The 12115-nt window shown below is 41.1% G+C and overlaps 1 protein-coding gene across 1 annotated transcript; it reads right to left on the minus strand.

The window, feature by feature from the left end:
- Positions 1-642: 642 nt before the first annotated feature.
- Positions 643-7836, minus strand: LOC109519291 (transmembrane protein 235). Its single transcript, XM_019875717.1, has 4 exons — positions 7424-7836; positions 5623-5700; positions 4386-4523; positions 643-1938 (listed from the first exon to the last, which is right to left on the minus strand). Exons 1-4 carry the CDS (start codon positions 7593-7595, stop codon positions 1697-1699), a joined length of 630 nt encoding a protein of 209 aa, XP_019731276.1. The 5' UTR covers positions 7596-7836; the 3' UTR covers positions 643-1696.
- Between the last annotated feature and the right edge of the window lie 4279 nt (positions 7837-12115).

Genomic DNA, 12115 nt, shown 5'->3' on the forward strand with positions numbered 1-12115 from the left:
GCACACAACATCAATGTCCACTTGACCCGTAATTTTCTCATGTTACACTTCAAATAAGTTATTGTACTTGACATTAAACACCAAGAAACGTGAGTTACTTGTAAATATTTTGATCATGATTTTCTTCTTCTACGTTTATGGCTCTATTCACCTTTGTAGCTGTGATATGTGGCCCAGAACGGTGAAAGAAAAGGCTTTGGATTCGAAGCCTTCCCTGATGTTGTTTCTTTAGTTTTGTAGCTTTACAGGAAATGAAAACACATTTTGCAAGCAAACAAACAAACAAACAAACAAACAAACAAATAAATAACTTTAACCAATCTGAAAGACTGAGAGTAAACATGTAACAATCTATTTCAATAACTATGTTAAGTCACAACATTATCACAACATAAATGCAAAGTGAACAGAAGTTTCTGTATTTACCGTGAAACACACCAGAAAGCTGCCAAAAACATGTTATTTGCACTGATGTTTGGTAAGTCCAGATTTATTATTATTATTAATATTATTATTATTATTATTTATTTTTTACCAGCCAAAACAGCATTCAATGCTGAATGAGAAATAAACCGTGATATTCCACAAGGGTCCGTCCTCAGCCCATAATTATTGCCTCTAAGTAATGATCATTTTAGAGCATTAATAGTAACCAATCTTGCACTTTCAATCCTGCAGCTTTCCACATCTTATCGTTCAGGCTGACTCGGGCTTGATTAGACCTCGATTCACGCGGTGATTTCCCATGGTGCACTGAGTTCCACCTGTTTACGTTGCGACCCGATTAGTACTGTAGATGACACAAACTCATAACACGACTTGTCTCCAGTGACATTTTGACTGAAGCGCAACAATGCTTCATCAAATCTCATTTGTTTAGTTACTACTGTTACCTTTCATGTTTTTGCCTGCTGATATAATTAACTTGTACAAATGGATTGGTGTGATGATCAATATGGTAGAGCTGAACTGATTGTACAGTGATATACTGTATATATATATATATATATATATATATATATGTATGTATGATTAAATGTAAAAAACAAATACATTAAAAGGACAAATAGAATTTAACTTTATGCACCATAGTCACATAGAATGAGGTGGGCTTTTGTAGCACTTTTTTTTTTTCTTACAGTTATTGACCTTTCGCTAAGACCCATTCCGCCTTGGTAACCGTTGCTAGCATCAAGCTCTGGAAACTGACATTGTCTGCACTGCCTGGAGGAGCATTATCAAATTTTGGGGGTGGGGAAAAAAAATGACATTTTAGACTGAAACAGCAGGCAGAAGGGTGCGCAGGGCTTTATCAGCAGCTCGCAATTTGTCTGGGTTAGTCTGGGGTTTTGGAAGCTGAACCATTAAAAAAAAAAAAAGGTTCAAATAAATAAAAATGTGGTCAAAATAGTGTTCTACACAGTGCGGTGGACTAGTGGGTGATCTGCCTTACAGTTCTGAGGTCGGGATTGTGTGCATTCTTAGGGAGAGGCACAACTTGTTTGATTGGCTGGCAACCAGTCTGGGGTCAGCTGGATTAGGCTCCACCTTGAGAAGGATGAATGGATTGTGTTCAATAGGATGCTATGGCGAGAAGTTCAGGACCTCTCATGTGTGCTCTGCTGTGATGAGTCGGTCTGCCTTTTTTTTAGGGGGTTGTGACTTAACAAAAGGTCAACTGCAAGACTTTTGACATTCACAAAGTGACGGCGATGCCACAGTCGTAGCGTCCTCTCATTTGAATGATCTTAGCAGCCAGCAGCAGAAGCAGGCCGGCGGCCAGCTCCAAAGCGAAGGAGATCCAAGTCATGATGAAGGACCAACCGAATGACACCTTCACATAAGCGAGCTCTTTTGGGGCCACGACGCGCTGGAACTCCTCCATGGCCTTGTTGGAGTATTCGATGTAGAGGCTTACCCCAGTCACGGTGAAGAGACCTGGACAGATGAAAAATGACAAGATGGGACTCAACTGTATACTGCATTCAGTACAATGAACCCCTGCCAATTTGCACTTCACACATTTTTTTTTTTACTGCGAAAAATCACCTCTTCGCATGTTTCCACCCTACTAATTGGCGTGATAAGACAATATTCAACCCCGAATCCTTTCCTGCTATGTAAAAGCTGCGCTGATCTAAAATCCAAAGCGCCATCTAGAGGGATCTGTGAATCATTACAGTGGGTTTTAAATGTCAGAGACAAGCCGGGGTGATTTGTCCACGCCTTGAACAGCATTCATGACGAATCCTCCATCACAGTAAACGGTTGGAATCCAGTTGGATGAATATCAACAAAATAAACCTTTTTTTTTTCCCTTTTTGCATTGATTATTCACAGTTTACCGAATAGCAATTAGCCTTCAATTACCCTTTCTTGAAAAACAAAACAAGACAAAAAACATATTAAGCCGTCTGTCCTCAATTGCAGACTAATGCAAAACAAAAAGCGCCGCATTCATTGTATGAGTGATTAGCTTTTCCATTAAGTCTGTCATTTATCAGCGTAATATTGTCTCTGACCTCTTTTGATGGCTCAATTGTCTTGCATGACAAATCAAGGTTGGCTTGAATGCAGAGTTAAAACTATTCTTTTGAATTTGCCATGAGGGGGCTATTTCATGTGCAGTGGAGTTGTAGGCAAATCATTCTGATGAAGCGCGTGTTTCTTGATTAAATTAAAAAAAATCAAGGAAAGCGATGATTATGGCCTCTCTGAAGGAGACAGAAAGCAAAATTTGATTGCGGCCAGATTCTAATGCAGATGCCTCAGTTTAAGATTATTTTTTCTTTTTTTTCAATTCCCTTTCAAAATAGTTTCATACAATTTCTTCATCCCGTTGGCTACTGACATCTATGAGCCAAACTAATTTTCACCAAGTACGAGACTCAAGGCTGCCTCAACTTGCAAAACAAAACGGTCTTGGTGACAAACGCTACAATGACTCAGCAATACTTTCAAAGACTTTTGAACCCCGGATAAAAAACAGATTCCGACGGCAACGGACACAATAGATATCAGGTTTTTCATGACTATATTAGTAAACCCAATCAAGCGATCCTTACCAGATTTTAACCCCTTCGGGGACATGTTATCAAGGTTCCGAGTTATCATTCGTGGTGCATGAAAGGGTTAAAAGGCTTGCAGTCTTTTTGGTGCACGCTGTTCGAGATGTGCAGAGCACGGGCAAATGGGTGCTTTGTATGAAATGAAGTGATTGTGTGCTGGAAGATGGCCAAGTGAGGAAGCTTCTCTGTATTACTGATTTGTTGTGCATCTACATGCAGCCATTCCCGCTCTCCCTCCCAACAGCCATTTCTCTTGAGTTCCTTTCTGAACAGTCTCTATACCATCGTACTCCGCCGCTGCATGAAGCCTTGCCAGAAGAAAGAAAGAAAAAAAATGGTCGATTGCTGAGGGAAACTCATTATTATATGACCATTTAGCAGCACGGCAGTCCTCGTTACCGTGTTTTGTTATTCCGATTTTGGTTTTCCTCCAGTCGAGCCATAGGGGCCCCCAGCAAGAGCCAATCCTTTCATCAAAGATATTTATTTTGAAAAGTCTGAGCAGGGCCGGGTGATGACTTTTAGTGATTAACTCAAATTGGTCAAGACGATTTAAAAAAAGAAATAAAATCTTGGTGATGTGGAGTCTCTCTCTCTCTCTCTCTCTCTCTCTCTCTCTCTCTCTCTCTCTCTCTCTCTCTCTCTCTATATATATATATATATATATATATATATATATATATATATAAAACCTATGTTTGCTCAATCCAGGAATATAACCCGATTATCGGTGTGAATGAGAGTGTGAATTGCTGCTATGTGTATTTGCTCTGCTATTGCACGGCAACCACTTCAAGTCAGCTGAGATAAACGCCAGCTCACCTGCAATCCAAATGAGGGCAAGCGCTCTAGAAAAAAACAAACAAACAAACAAAAAAAAAAAACCTAAACACACCGATGGAGGTTTAGATTATCATGTCAACCGAAATAAACTTGGATGTATTCAAATGAAACCGGCGTGCAATAACTCAAGTCCAGTTGCCGTCTTTAGTGTTTGCAAACACAGATCGCGCTGTTGTAAAAGTGATTTAGTGACTCAATGCCTCAGTCAGCCTGAATATACGCCACCTGTTCACATTCACTCTGCCAGTAGAACGTACAGACATTAGCGGGGGGGGGGGGGTATTGACAGGGCTGAAACGAGACTCTTGCAACCGCCTCAAGGAGAAATAAAAAAAAAAAATTGACGCCGTAGTGCAGCGCTGACGGTGGATTGTGAAGGTTCTTCATGTGTAGAAGCATTCGCCTCAGCCCACGCATTACAGTGCTAACGCTGGCTCAGAAGAGAAGAAAAACGAATCTGGCGTGTGGACGTACTGCAGATGAGAAAGTAGAATGCGGTTCCGGTCAATAGCTTCGGGCTGCAGGCCAACGAACTGACGAGCCCGAAAATCCAACCAAACACCAGCAGCACCAAGCCCAGTGGCAATATGATGACCACCGCCTTGTGGAGCTCTGAAAACACAGACAATCACGCAAACAGCATGGGAGTCCAATTTGCTCTCGGTGTGCAATCTGAATCATCGGGCTGTTTTTTGTGCTAATAATAGACACAATATGAACGCTCGAAGCAGAAAATGTGATTTCAATGGTCCAGTCACCCACTCTTTCGTATAATTACCTCTGATGGGAGTGTGAGGGCGAGAGCTCTGCTTTGAATGTCGTTTGTTGCATTTCGGTTAAAAGTCACTAGTTTTGTGCTGGTTTCCACAAAAGTAGTTGTGCGTTACTGTGATTGATGAGGAGGGGAATAAAGGTGCTCACATCTGAAATGATTTTTTGTCATTACAGTTTACTTGCGTCAAGGCCAAATGTCGGCAGTGACTGACCACTTCCAGCAGGGGGAGCTAAGTAGCGCAGTACGGTAAATTGAGGTTGGATGGGTCAATATCATTATTTGGTGCCTCTGGCGTTCTCATCATATTTACTCAGTCACCATGAAAATACAGCAGAAAAACAAATAAGGAGGTGTTATTAGGAGTGGCAAAAAAAAAATGCAGTCTCTTGGATCTTAAAATCATAAATAAAAAATATCCCTCAGGATGTTGGCCACCTCTGCTAAAATCAGCTACATCTTTCGCAAAAACATATCATTCACGTCTACACCAGAAATGTACTTGTTCATAAATATAATAAGTATAGGGTTCAGTTTTTCGTGAGAAAACAAAAAATGACCATTCAGTTCGGAGGATGATGATATGTTTCCTTTCCTTTACATAATTTGATTCAATTGGCTCTGCAAACTATAGTGTGTGGATTAAGTGCTTAAATTATACTTTTTTTAAATGTCCACAACAAGATACTTGATCAATTGAAACATTTTTAACACTGTATATTCCATTTTCATCCTCATATTAAATAGTTTGCACTTCTTTGAAATTGCTGTGCACCCAGTCATTACAGGGTGACTGCCTCTCGCAGAAACCCTTTGATGTTTTTAGTGACAGCATTTTGTATTTCTCCATTCCCCCCCCCCCCCATTTTGTCTGCTTGCCAACAAAACAAAAAATTTAAAAACAAACGAACGAGCCAAAAAAGAAACATGAGCACTCACTGAGAAGGTGCCTCTCCACATCAGACAGGGCGGACATGTTGGCCGTAAAGGAAGGGATGACCGAACTCTTGTTCGACCCTGAAAATGTTCCAAGGAGAATGCATTTATCGCATCAGTGATTGTGATAGCCCAACACAGCAAATGATATTGCTTCAATGGCTCCAATTGCTATCATCTCGAAGAACTCACATTGCCCAGGGGAGAAAAAAACAAAACTGATTTTTGAACGTTTAAGGCGACCTTGATGACGTCGATTCATGGCTCAAACACCTGTTGTGAATTTCAGCTCCTTGTTCGTGAACTTCAACTGCCGTGTGAAAAAGCTTTCAAGGTGAACGGTGACAAAGTGTTCTCCTGAAATTTTGTCCGAAAAGCCCGAGATCCCAAACATTATTGCATCGCATATTTTAACAAGATGAATGGATATCGACCTACGATGGTGAATAATTGACTTTTTAATGGCTTGTGTGCAAATGCTTGGAGTCTCGAGCCACCCATTGATTGGGTGTGATTGTATGAAATTGAACAACCAATAAATAAATATTAAATACATATTTTGCTCTATGGCTATTTTTTTTCATGCATTCACAAGTGAGAGATTACGAATTTTACCGGACTGTGACCTAACTTCGAATTCACATGATACCGCCCCCGACGCTGGATTTCTCCGCTCATGACTTAGCAGCTAGACTTGGTGAAGAGATGCCACTTTCAAGTGACTGCCCACATGGAAGCTCTATCGTGTCAGACTTAAAAGGTAAGCAGAGCTGCAGTGTGAATGTTCAGTAAAGTTGGTGTTTGCTGCACTCATTGACAAGTGTCATTATGTAACATCGCTTATATTTCTCGGTCCGATTCTCCTAATTTGTGGAGAAAAAAAAAAAATTGGTCCGATTCTCCTAATTTGTGGAGAAAAAAAAAAGTATGGTTCCTTCAAAGGCTTGGCTTGGATGATAAAATGGCTGTCTCTTAACTTGAAGGTTGTGAGATGGAGACGCAGATCATCACGTCGATAGACCGCATCCTGGAGCAAGACACTCACCGCCTGATTTTTCCTGATGCTGTGTAATCAGTGTGTGAATGGGCTTGCGTTATCACGACAGTGTGTCTGCTTCTTCGGGGTGCTTAGAATTCATTGAAGGATGAAAAGCGCCGTACAAAGTGATGTCCATTAAAAAAAAAAAGAAAGAAGCCTGCATTCAAGGTTGTCGTCATGATATTCACTCATTCACTTTCTAAACCGCTTGTCCTCACTCGGGTCGCAGTTGGCACTTGACACGTTTTCTGGCTACGCCCTCAACCACAATGGAGTTTTTGCAGCCCATTTCATTTTTGCAGTTGTGTTGGCAATTTCTTACTAGGATTCCTGTGGCGTCCGCACAATTGAGAAGGACCTGTCAGGCGAGATTAGTTATTTTCCATTCTTTGTTTTCGTCTTTAGCTGCGCCTTATTTCTATCAAAAACAATATTTGAAAAGCCACTTATGTACACTTCCCCCATCCTACACATATAAGAGTTTTTTGGGGTGGGGGGATTGACATAGGGTTTTTATGGTAGATGCCCCGCCTGACTCCAACATTCTGTATTTGTCTGAGTCTGGCCATCTTTCCCTCACAGGGGCTTTGGTCTTGCATCCAAGTACTGATCACAATTCAACTGTCTTCGTTCCAATCAAAACCAAATCAAGGATTTACATTAAAGCAACCCCAATACAAAAACTGATATTTTTAAAAACTTTTAAAAAGGGTGTTTTTTTTTTTCCTGCCATGCTTTATTGCAGCAATCAGTAAGTGCACGTACCTTCATTAATTCTCCACAGTCCAGAGTAGGAACTCAGCTCCGCGGAGTCAGTGTAGTTAGGCTTATTCACATCGATAATGTACCAATAATCAGTTCCGATTGAAACGGCGAGGAAGCAAAAGCTGAGCAAACCCGAACAGCCGGCAGAGAGAACCACCAACCCGTACCCCATCGCGAAGATGACAGTTATTCGAATACTCCGCACATTTTCTGCATTTGTAAAAAAAAAATAAAAATAAAAAAATCAAACGCGTAAAAGCTCTCCACACCGCCCGTTCCTTATATCACTGTTAGTCCGTCTCGACAGCTCTGAGTTTATCGCAGAATATTCGAAAGAAAAGAATACTTTCTGGTCACTTTCTCCGCTAAAAGATAACAACTGGAGATGCTTGTGTAAGTGAGGAAGACACTGACAGGTGATTCACCCGCAGGCAGGGTGAACAAGCGCATGGGTAGAGATTTGTCAAGTGCTCCGAAAAAGAAAACTCGCTTCCGGCTTTGCATTTCAAAATATAAGTCAAAGGTATGGTTTAGCAGTGTAATTTATTTTTGTACCTCCCGCTTCCTGTTTCGATGTACGCCGTCTAACAATTCAAATGTAATCGTTGTTGAAAACTGAGTGTTCCTGAAACGGCTTCCTTGCGATATGACGTGACTAATATAAACGAAGCAAAACCCACCATTTTATTCTTTGAAACTACCTACCCCTACATAGTCCTTTTTAATCACACGTTTTTTTTTTTACCCGTAATACTTGCCAACGGCGACGTAGCTTGCCAAGTCGTTTTCGATTTCCAAAAACTCACCGCCTTGATTAGTCAATGTAGGTTTGTGTTTTTTGTAACGCACGCACCCGGTCCACTTGTTTGTTATTCATGTAAATAGTCTTAATTTTGTTATTTTTGTTTTTTTCAGAGACAACGCTAAGGCAAAGGATGGTGTAACACTGCTTTGTACGAGCAAGTGAAAAAGAGGAGTAAATAGTGTGATTAATGTACACCACAATTAATATACTTGTCATTTGGCGGAACTCTGATAATCTATGAGGTGAGTGTGCAGATTTTTAACATGAAACACTGTAGCATTACCAAAGTAGTGTCTTTTCACCTAAGTGACTTTGTGTATATTGACTCCCAATGTAGAAAGTAGGGAGTAAGAGGAAGTCAATTGTTGGGAGAGGAAAGTGATGTCACGTGCTTCTCAGACAAATAATGATCAGTGCAGCGGGGGGAATTGAACAAACACGTCTCCAGTTGCGGGGTAACTTAAATGCACTTTTTAAATCAGTATTTTACAACAAAAGCCCAAGGATCTTATATTGATGTGAGCAGGAGGAAAGGGGAAGTCGTATTTGTTTTCCCTTCCAAAAGTAAGATGTCCGCCTAATGAGCAGCGGCAGCGCCTTTGGAGACCATTACAATCTTTTGTGTGCGTGTTTTGAACACATAAGTTCCTACCACTTATCCAAAGAAGTGTTCCTCAGTGAGACAAGAGACATTTTCGAACAACCGGGCCAGTACTTGAGGATATTTTGAACCCATTCACATGTATTTCTTATGGAGCTCTTGCAGGGAAATGAAAACCTTCCCTGCCAAATGGTTTTCTCATGCTGCTTTCTCACTTTTGAAGAAGAGTGGTGTGGAAAAAAAAAAGAGAGAGAAGAGTTGTTATAGGAAATTTGCAGTCAGCTGTGAACGAAAGTGTTAATCCTGTTAAAGAAAAAAATAAGACACAAAGGAGCAAGCTTTTTGCCACTCAGCATGTTGGGGTTTGGAAAATTGTGGCCCTATGACCAGTCACTCAAACATGGACTTGCAAACATGAGAGAAATGCTGCACTCTGTTCTTCGGGGGAAGAGGGAAAGAGATGCTGCAATTAAGCACACTGCGGTGCGCATAGTAGACAGTGGAATGACGTGAGGTTTTCTCGAGCTGTGTCCTGATTCCTCACCCATAGCAGGTCTTTTAAAATAAACGTTCTCCATCTTGGCAGGTTAGGTCTGGCGGACGCCACACGAGCAACAGCTCCTTGTTTAATTTGGGAGTCATGCATGATTTATCCTCCATTTTGAGCCGGCTTCCAAGTTCTGGGTTTGACTGAGCTGTATATTCTTCTGCACAAATCACATGCTTGGGTTTTACCATTTTAGCAAGCAAACAAAAACAAGAAACTAGGCTGCCACGGCTCATTTTTGTTCTTGTAAATTTAACCCGGGCCAATTCGCGGTTTGCGAAAAACTAAAACTGCTGAAAAAAAAAAGTCTATTCACAACTGTTGACATTTTTGTGCCCTTGGTGTTATGCCCTAGGTCCCCGATGTCAACCTCTTCTAAGCTGCCAGTCAAGGCTCCTTGTGACGCTGACACCAGAGAACAACGCTGTGGTAAACCTTTGAATGCGATGCAAAGAAAGGTCCTGATGGCTGTCGGAAGTGGTGCTGCTAATGGCTGCCAGTGCCACCCAAGGTAAAATCTATTTTTTGTATGTATTTCCAAAAAAGTATGTGTTATTTAGTTAAAATTGTAATCAAATGAAAAGTAATAATCTGGTATTTTTTATGGTATTTTTATGGGGTTGAGAAAAGCACATAAATATTTATGTCTCTAATAGAAGATGATTCAATATGTATTTCTGTGCATGGGATGCAAGGACAGTACATTTTACACAATTTGATGCGGTTCGATTCAGTGGGATTGCAATTCGATTTGATTTCGAGAGTGCTTGATAAAAGTAGCCAGTCGTTCTGCAGTATGAATGAATTTGTCAGTACTATACATGTGGCATTTCCTTCAGAGATTTATTTAAATGCTCGAGAAGAAGTGTAGTGGTTGCGTTTGTCATGTGCTTTGACACGCAACAACATAAAAGAGCTCTCCGAAGTCCAAACCATTCTAGTTAATTGAATTCAAATGAACAACCAACTCTCAGCCGCCTCAAGCAGATCCTTTGTGCTCTAAGAGCGGTAAAAATATAGGTTTGAAAAGGCATTTACATGAAATGAATTTGGAAGTGTCTCTGCATTGACAGACAGCCGCCTGAGCTTTTTAGGAATCTAAATAGAGAAGGAGGACAGAATCTCTTGATATGGAACCGTTTTTCGCACATTTTGCCACTTAGCATGGAAACGGGAGATTCAAGCTATTGGAAATCATGCAAATTGAAATTATGAACAAAGGTAAAAAAAATATATATATATCGATGCGGTATATGCAGAGGTGGTCACATGCCGGCAGCCTCTGAAAATAGCCAAATTCTCTCCTTATTCTACCTCATTTCCTCGGGTCATCCGCTTCATCTTGACAAGTGTGCCATGTTTTGGCGCTTCATTAAAAATAAAACATGCAGCACACTTTCCTTGTTTGTAGAGCCTCAAAACCGTATACAGGGTCGCACAAACAACCCTACTCACCTTCACAATTGAATAATTTAGTCGTCAATGAACCGAGAATGTTTTTATTTGAGAAACTGTGTGCGACATGTAAGTCCAGTGCTGAGGTTCAAACTCAGAACTGTTTGGCCGGTGTGCTAACCGCACACAGCAGTGATCCCCGGAGTCTTAATATTTTTGCTCAAATTCTGAAGCTGAGCTTCTTTTTGAGGATCAGGCGTGTTCCTGTTTTTGGGGTCCTTGTGTCATTTCTCATAAGAAAGTGCATAGGTGCTGTGAAGACGAGTCATTTGTCGCCCCCCTCCCCCGACCCCATTGCGCGAGCTCGACTCTGACACTTATAATGAGTCACGCATTGATCCGATAATTCTCTGGCCATGAAAATGATCCAGTCTGTTCTTCTGTTGCACAGTCGCGGTTCCGCTGGCTTTATGTTCATTTTCTACGCTTTGGTGCATCGGCTATACCAATTGGGAAGCACAGACTTTGAGCAGTCTGCGCTGACACTCGAGCCCCGTTAATGGGGTTGATCCTTTCGACCAGCTGCCTTGGGGGGGGGCCGCTCAGAGATGGGCCCAACGGCCTTAACGGTTTGTGGCTCCAGATTGGAAAAGGGAATTGGTGCACTTCACCTCAACACCACTTGTGCGCTTGGTCTTTTCCACACGCTCTCTATGAGTGAGCGGGATCGCAGTTGGCTTTTTTCCCCATTTCTCACTTATTTTCTTGCCTCTCGCCGCATCGTCCATCGACAAAAATATTCGCTAGATTTGGTGTCTGATGGGAGCATTTTGGAACCAATGAATTCATTTTGCAGTATTTCCGATGTGAATTGTTGGTTTGGGATGAGAAACAATTTGCGCCGCGATTATGGATCGTGTTCGATTTTGTGAGTAAACCGGCGGTATCAAGTTACTTTCATCGAATAGCGGAAGGAAGACGTTTCAAGATTTGCTCATGTAGTTTCAACATGTATAAAAATGTGTACGGGGGATAGAAGGCAATTAAAGCTGACACCTACTACTTAAGATGATTATTTGAAAGCAAGTTTTCATTCGTGCTAATGCAATTCACCCAGCGTTGAAAGCATGATTTTTTTTTTTTTCCCTGTCAAACTACCTGTCAAGAGGACTTTGTTCTCAGAAAGAACCTGCTGGTAAAGCTACGCTTATTACCGTGCAGGCAATTTCATTAAAAAAATAAAATAAAGTGCTGTGAGAAGAGAAAATGGTTGGAGTGTTTTGTTTTTGTAGTTGTTTCTTCATGATAGCATGGAAATCTGCAAATATTGACATAAAATATGTG

This window comes from Hippocampus comes, unplaced genomic scaffold (assembly GCF_001891065.2).
Source record: "Hippocampus comes isolate QL1 unplaced genomic scaffold, H_comes_QL1_v1.1 scaffold93, whole genome shotgun sequence".
Classification (NCBI taxonomy): Eukaryota; Metazoa; Chordata; class Actinopteri; order Syngnathiformes; family Syngnathidae; genus Hippocampus; species Hippocampus comes.

What these genes read in the sequence shown, in the direction of transcription:
- LOC109519291 (XM_019875717.1), bottom strand. Translation starts at nt 7,595, where the DNA reads ATGGGGTACGGGTTGGTGGTTCTCTCTGCCGGCTGTTCGGGTTTGCTC. An exon ending in TGTGGAGAGGCACCTTCTCA is followed by an intron (nt 4,524 to 5,622) that starts GTGAGTGCTCAT and finishes CTGTGTTTTCAG; the next exon opens with AGCTCCACAAGGCGGTGGTC. An exon ending in ATTCTACTTTCTCATCTGCA is followed by an intron (nt 1,939 to 4,385) that starts GTACGTCCACAC and finishes TCATCTGTCCAG; the next exon opens with GTCTCTTCACCGTGACTGGG.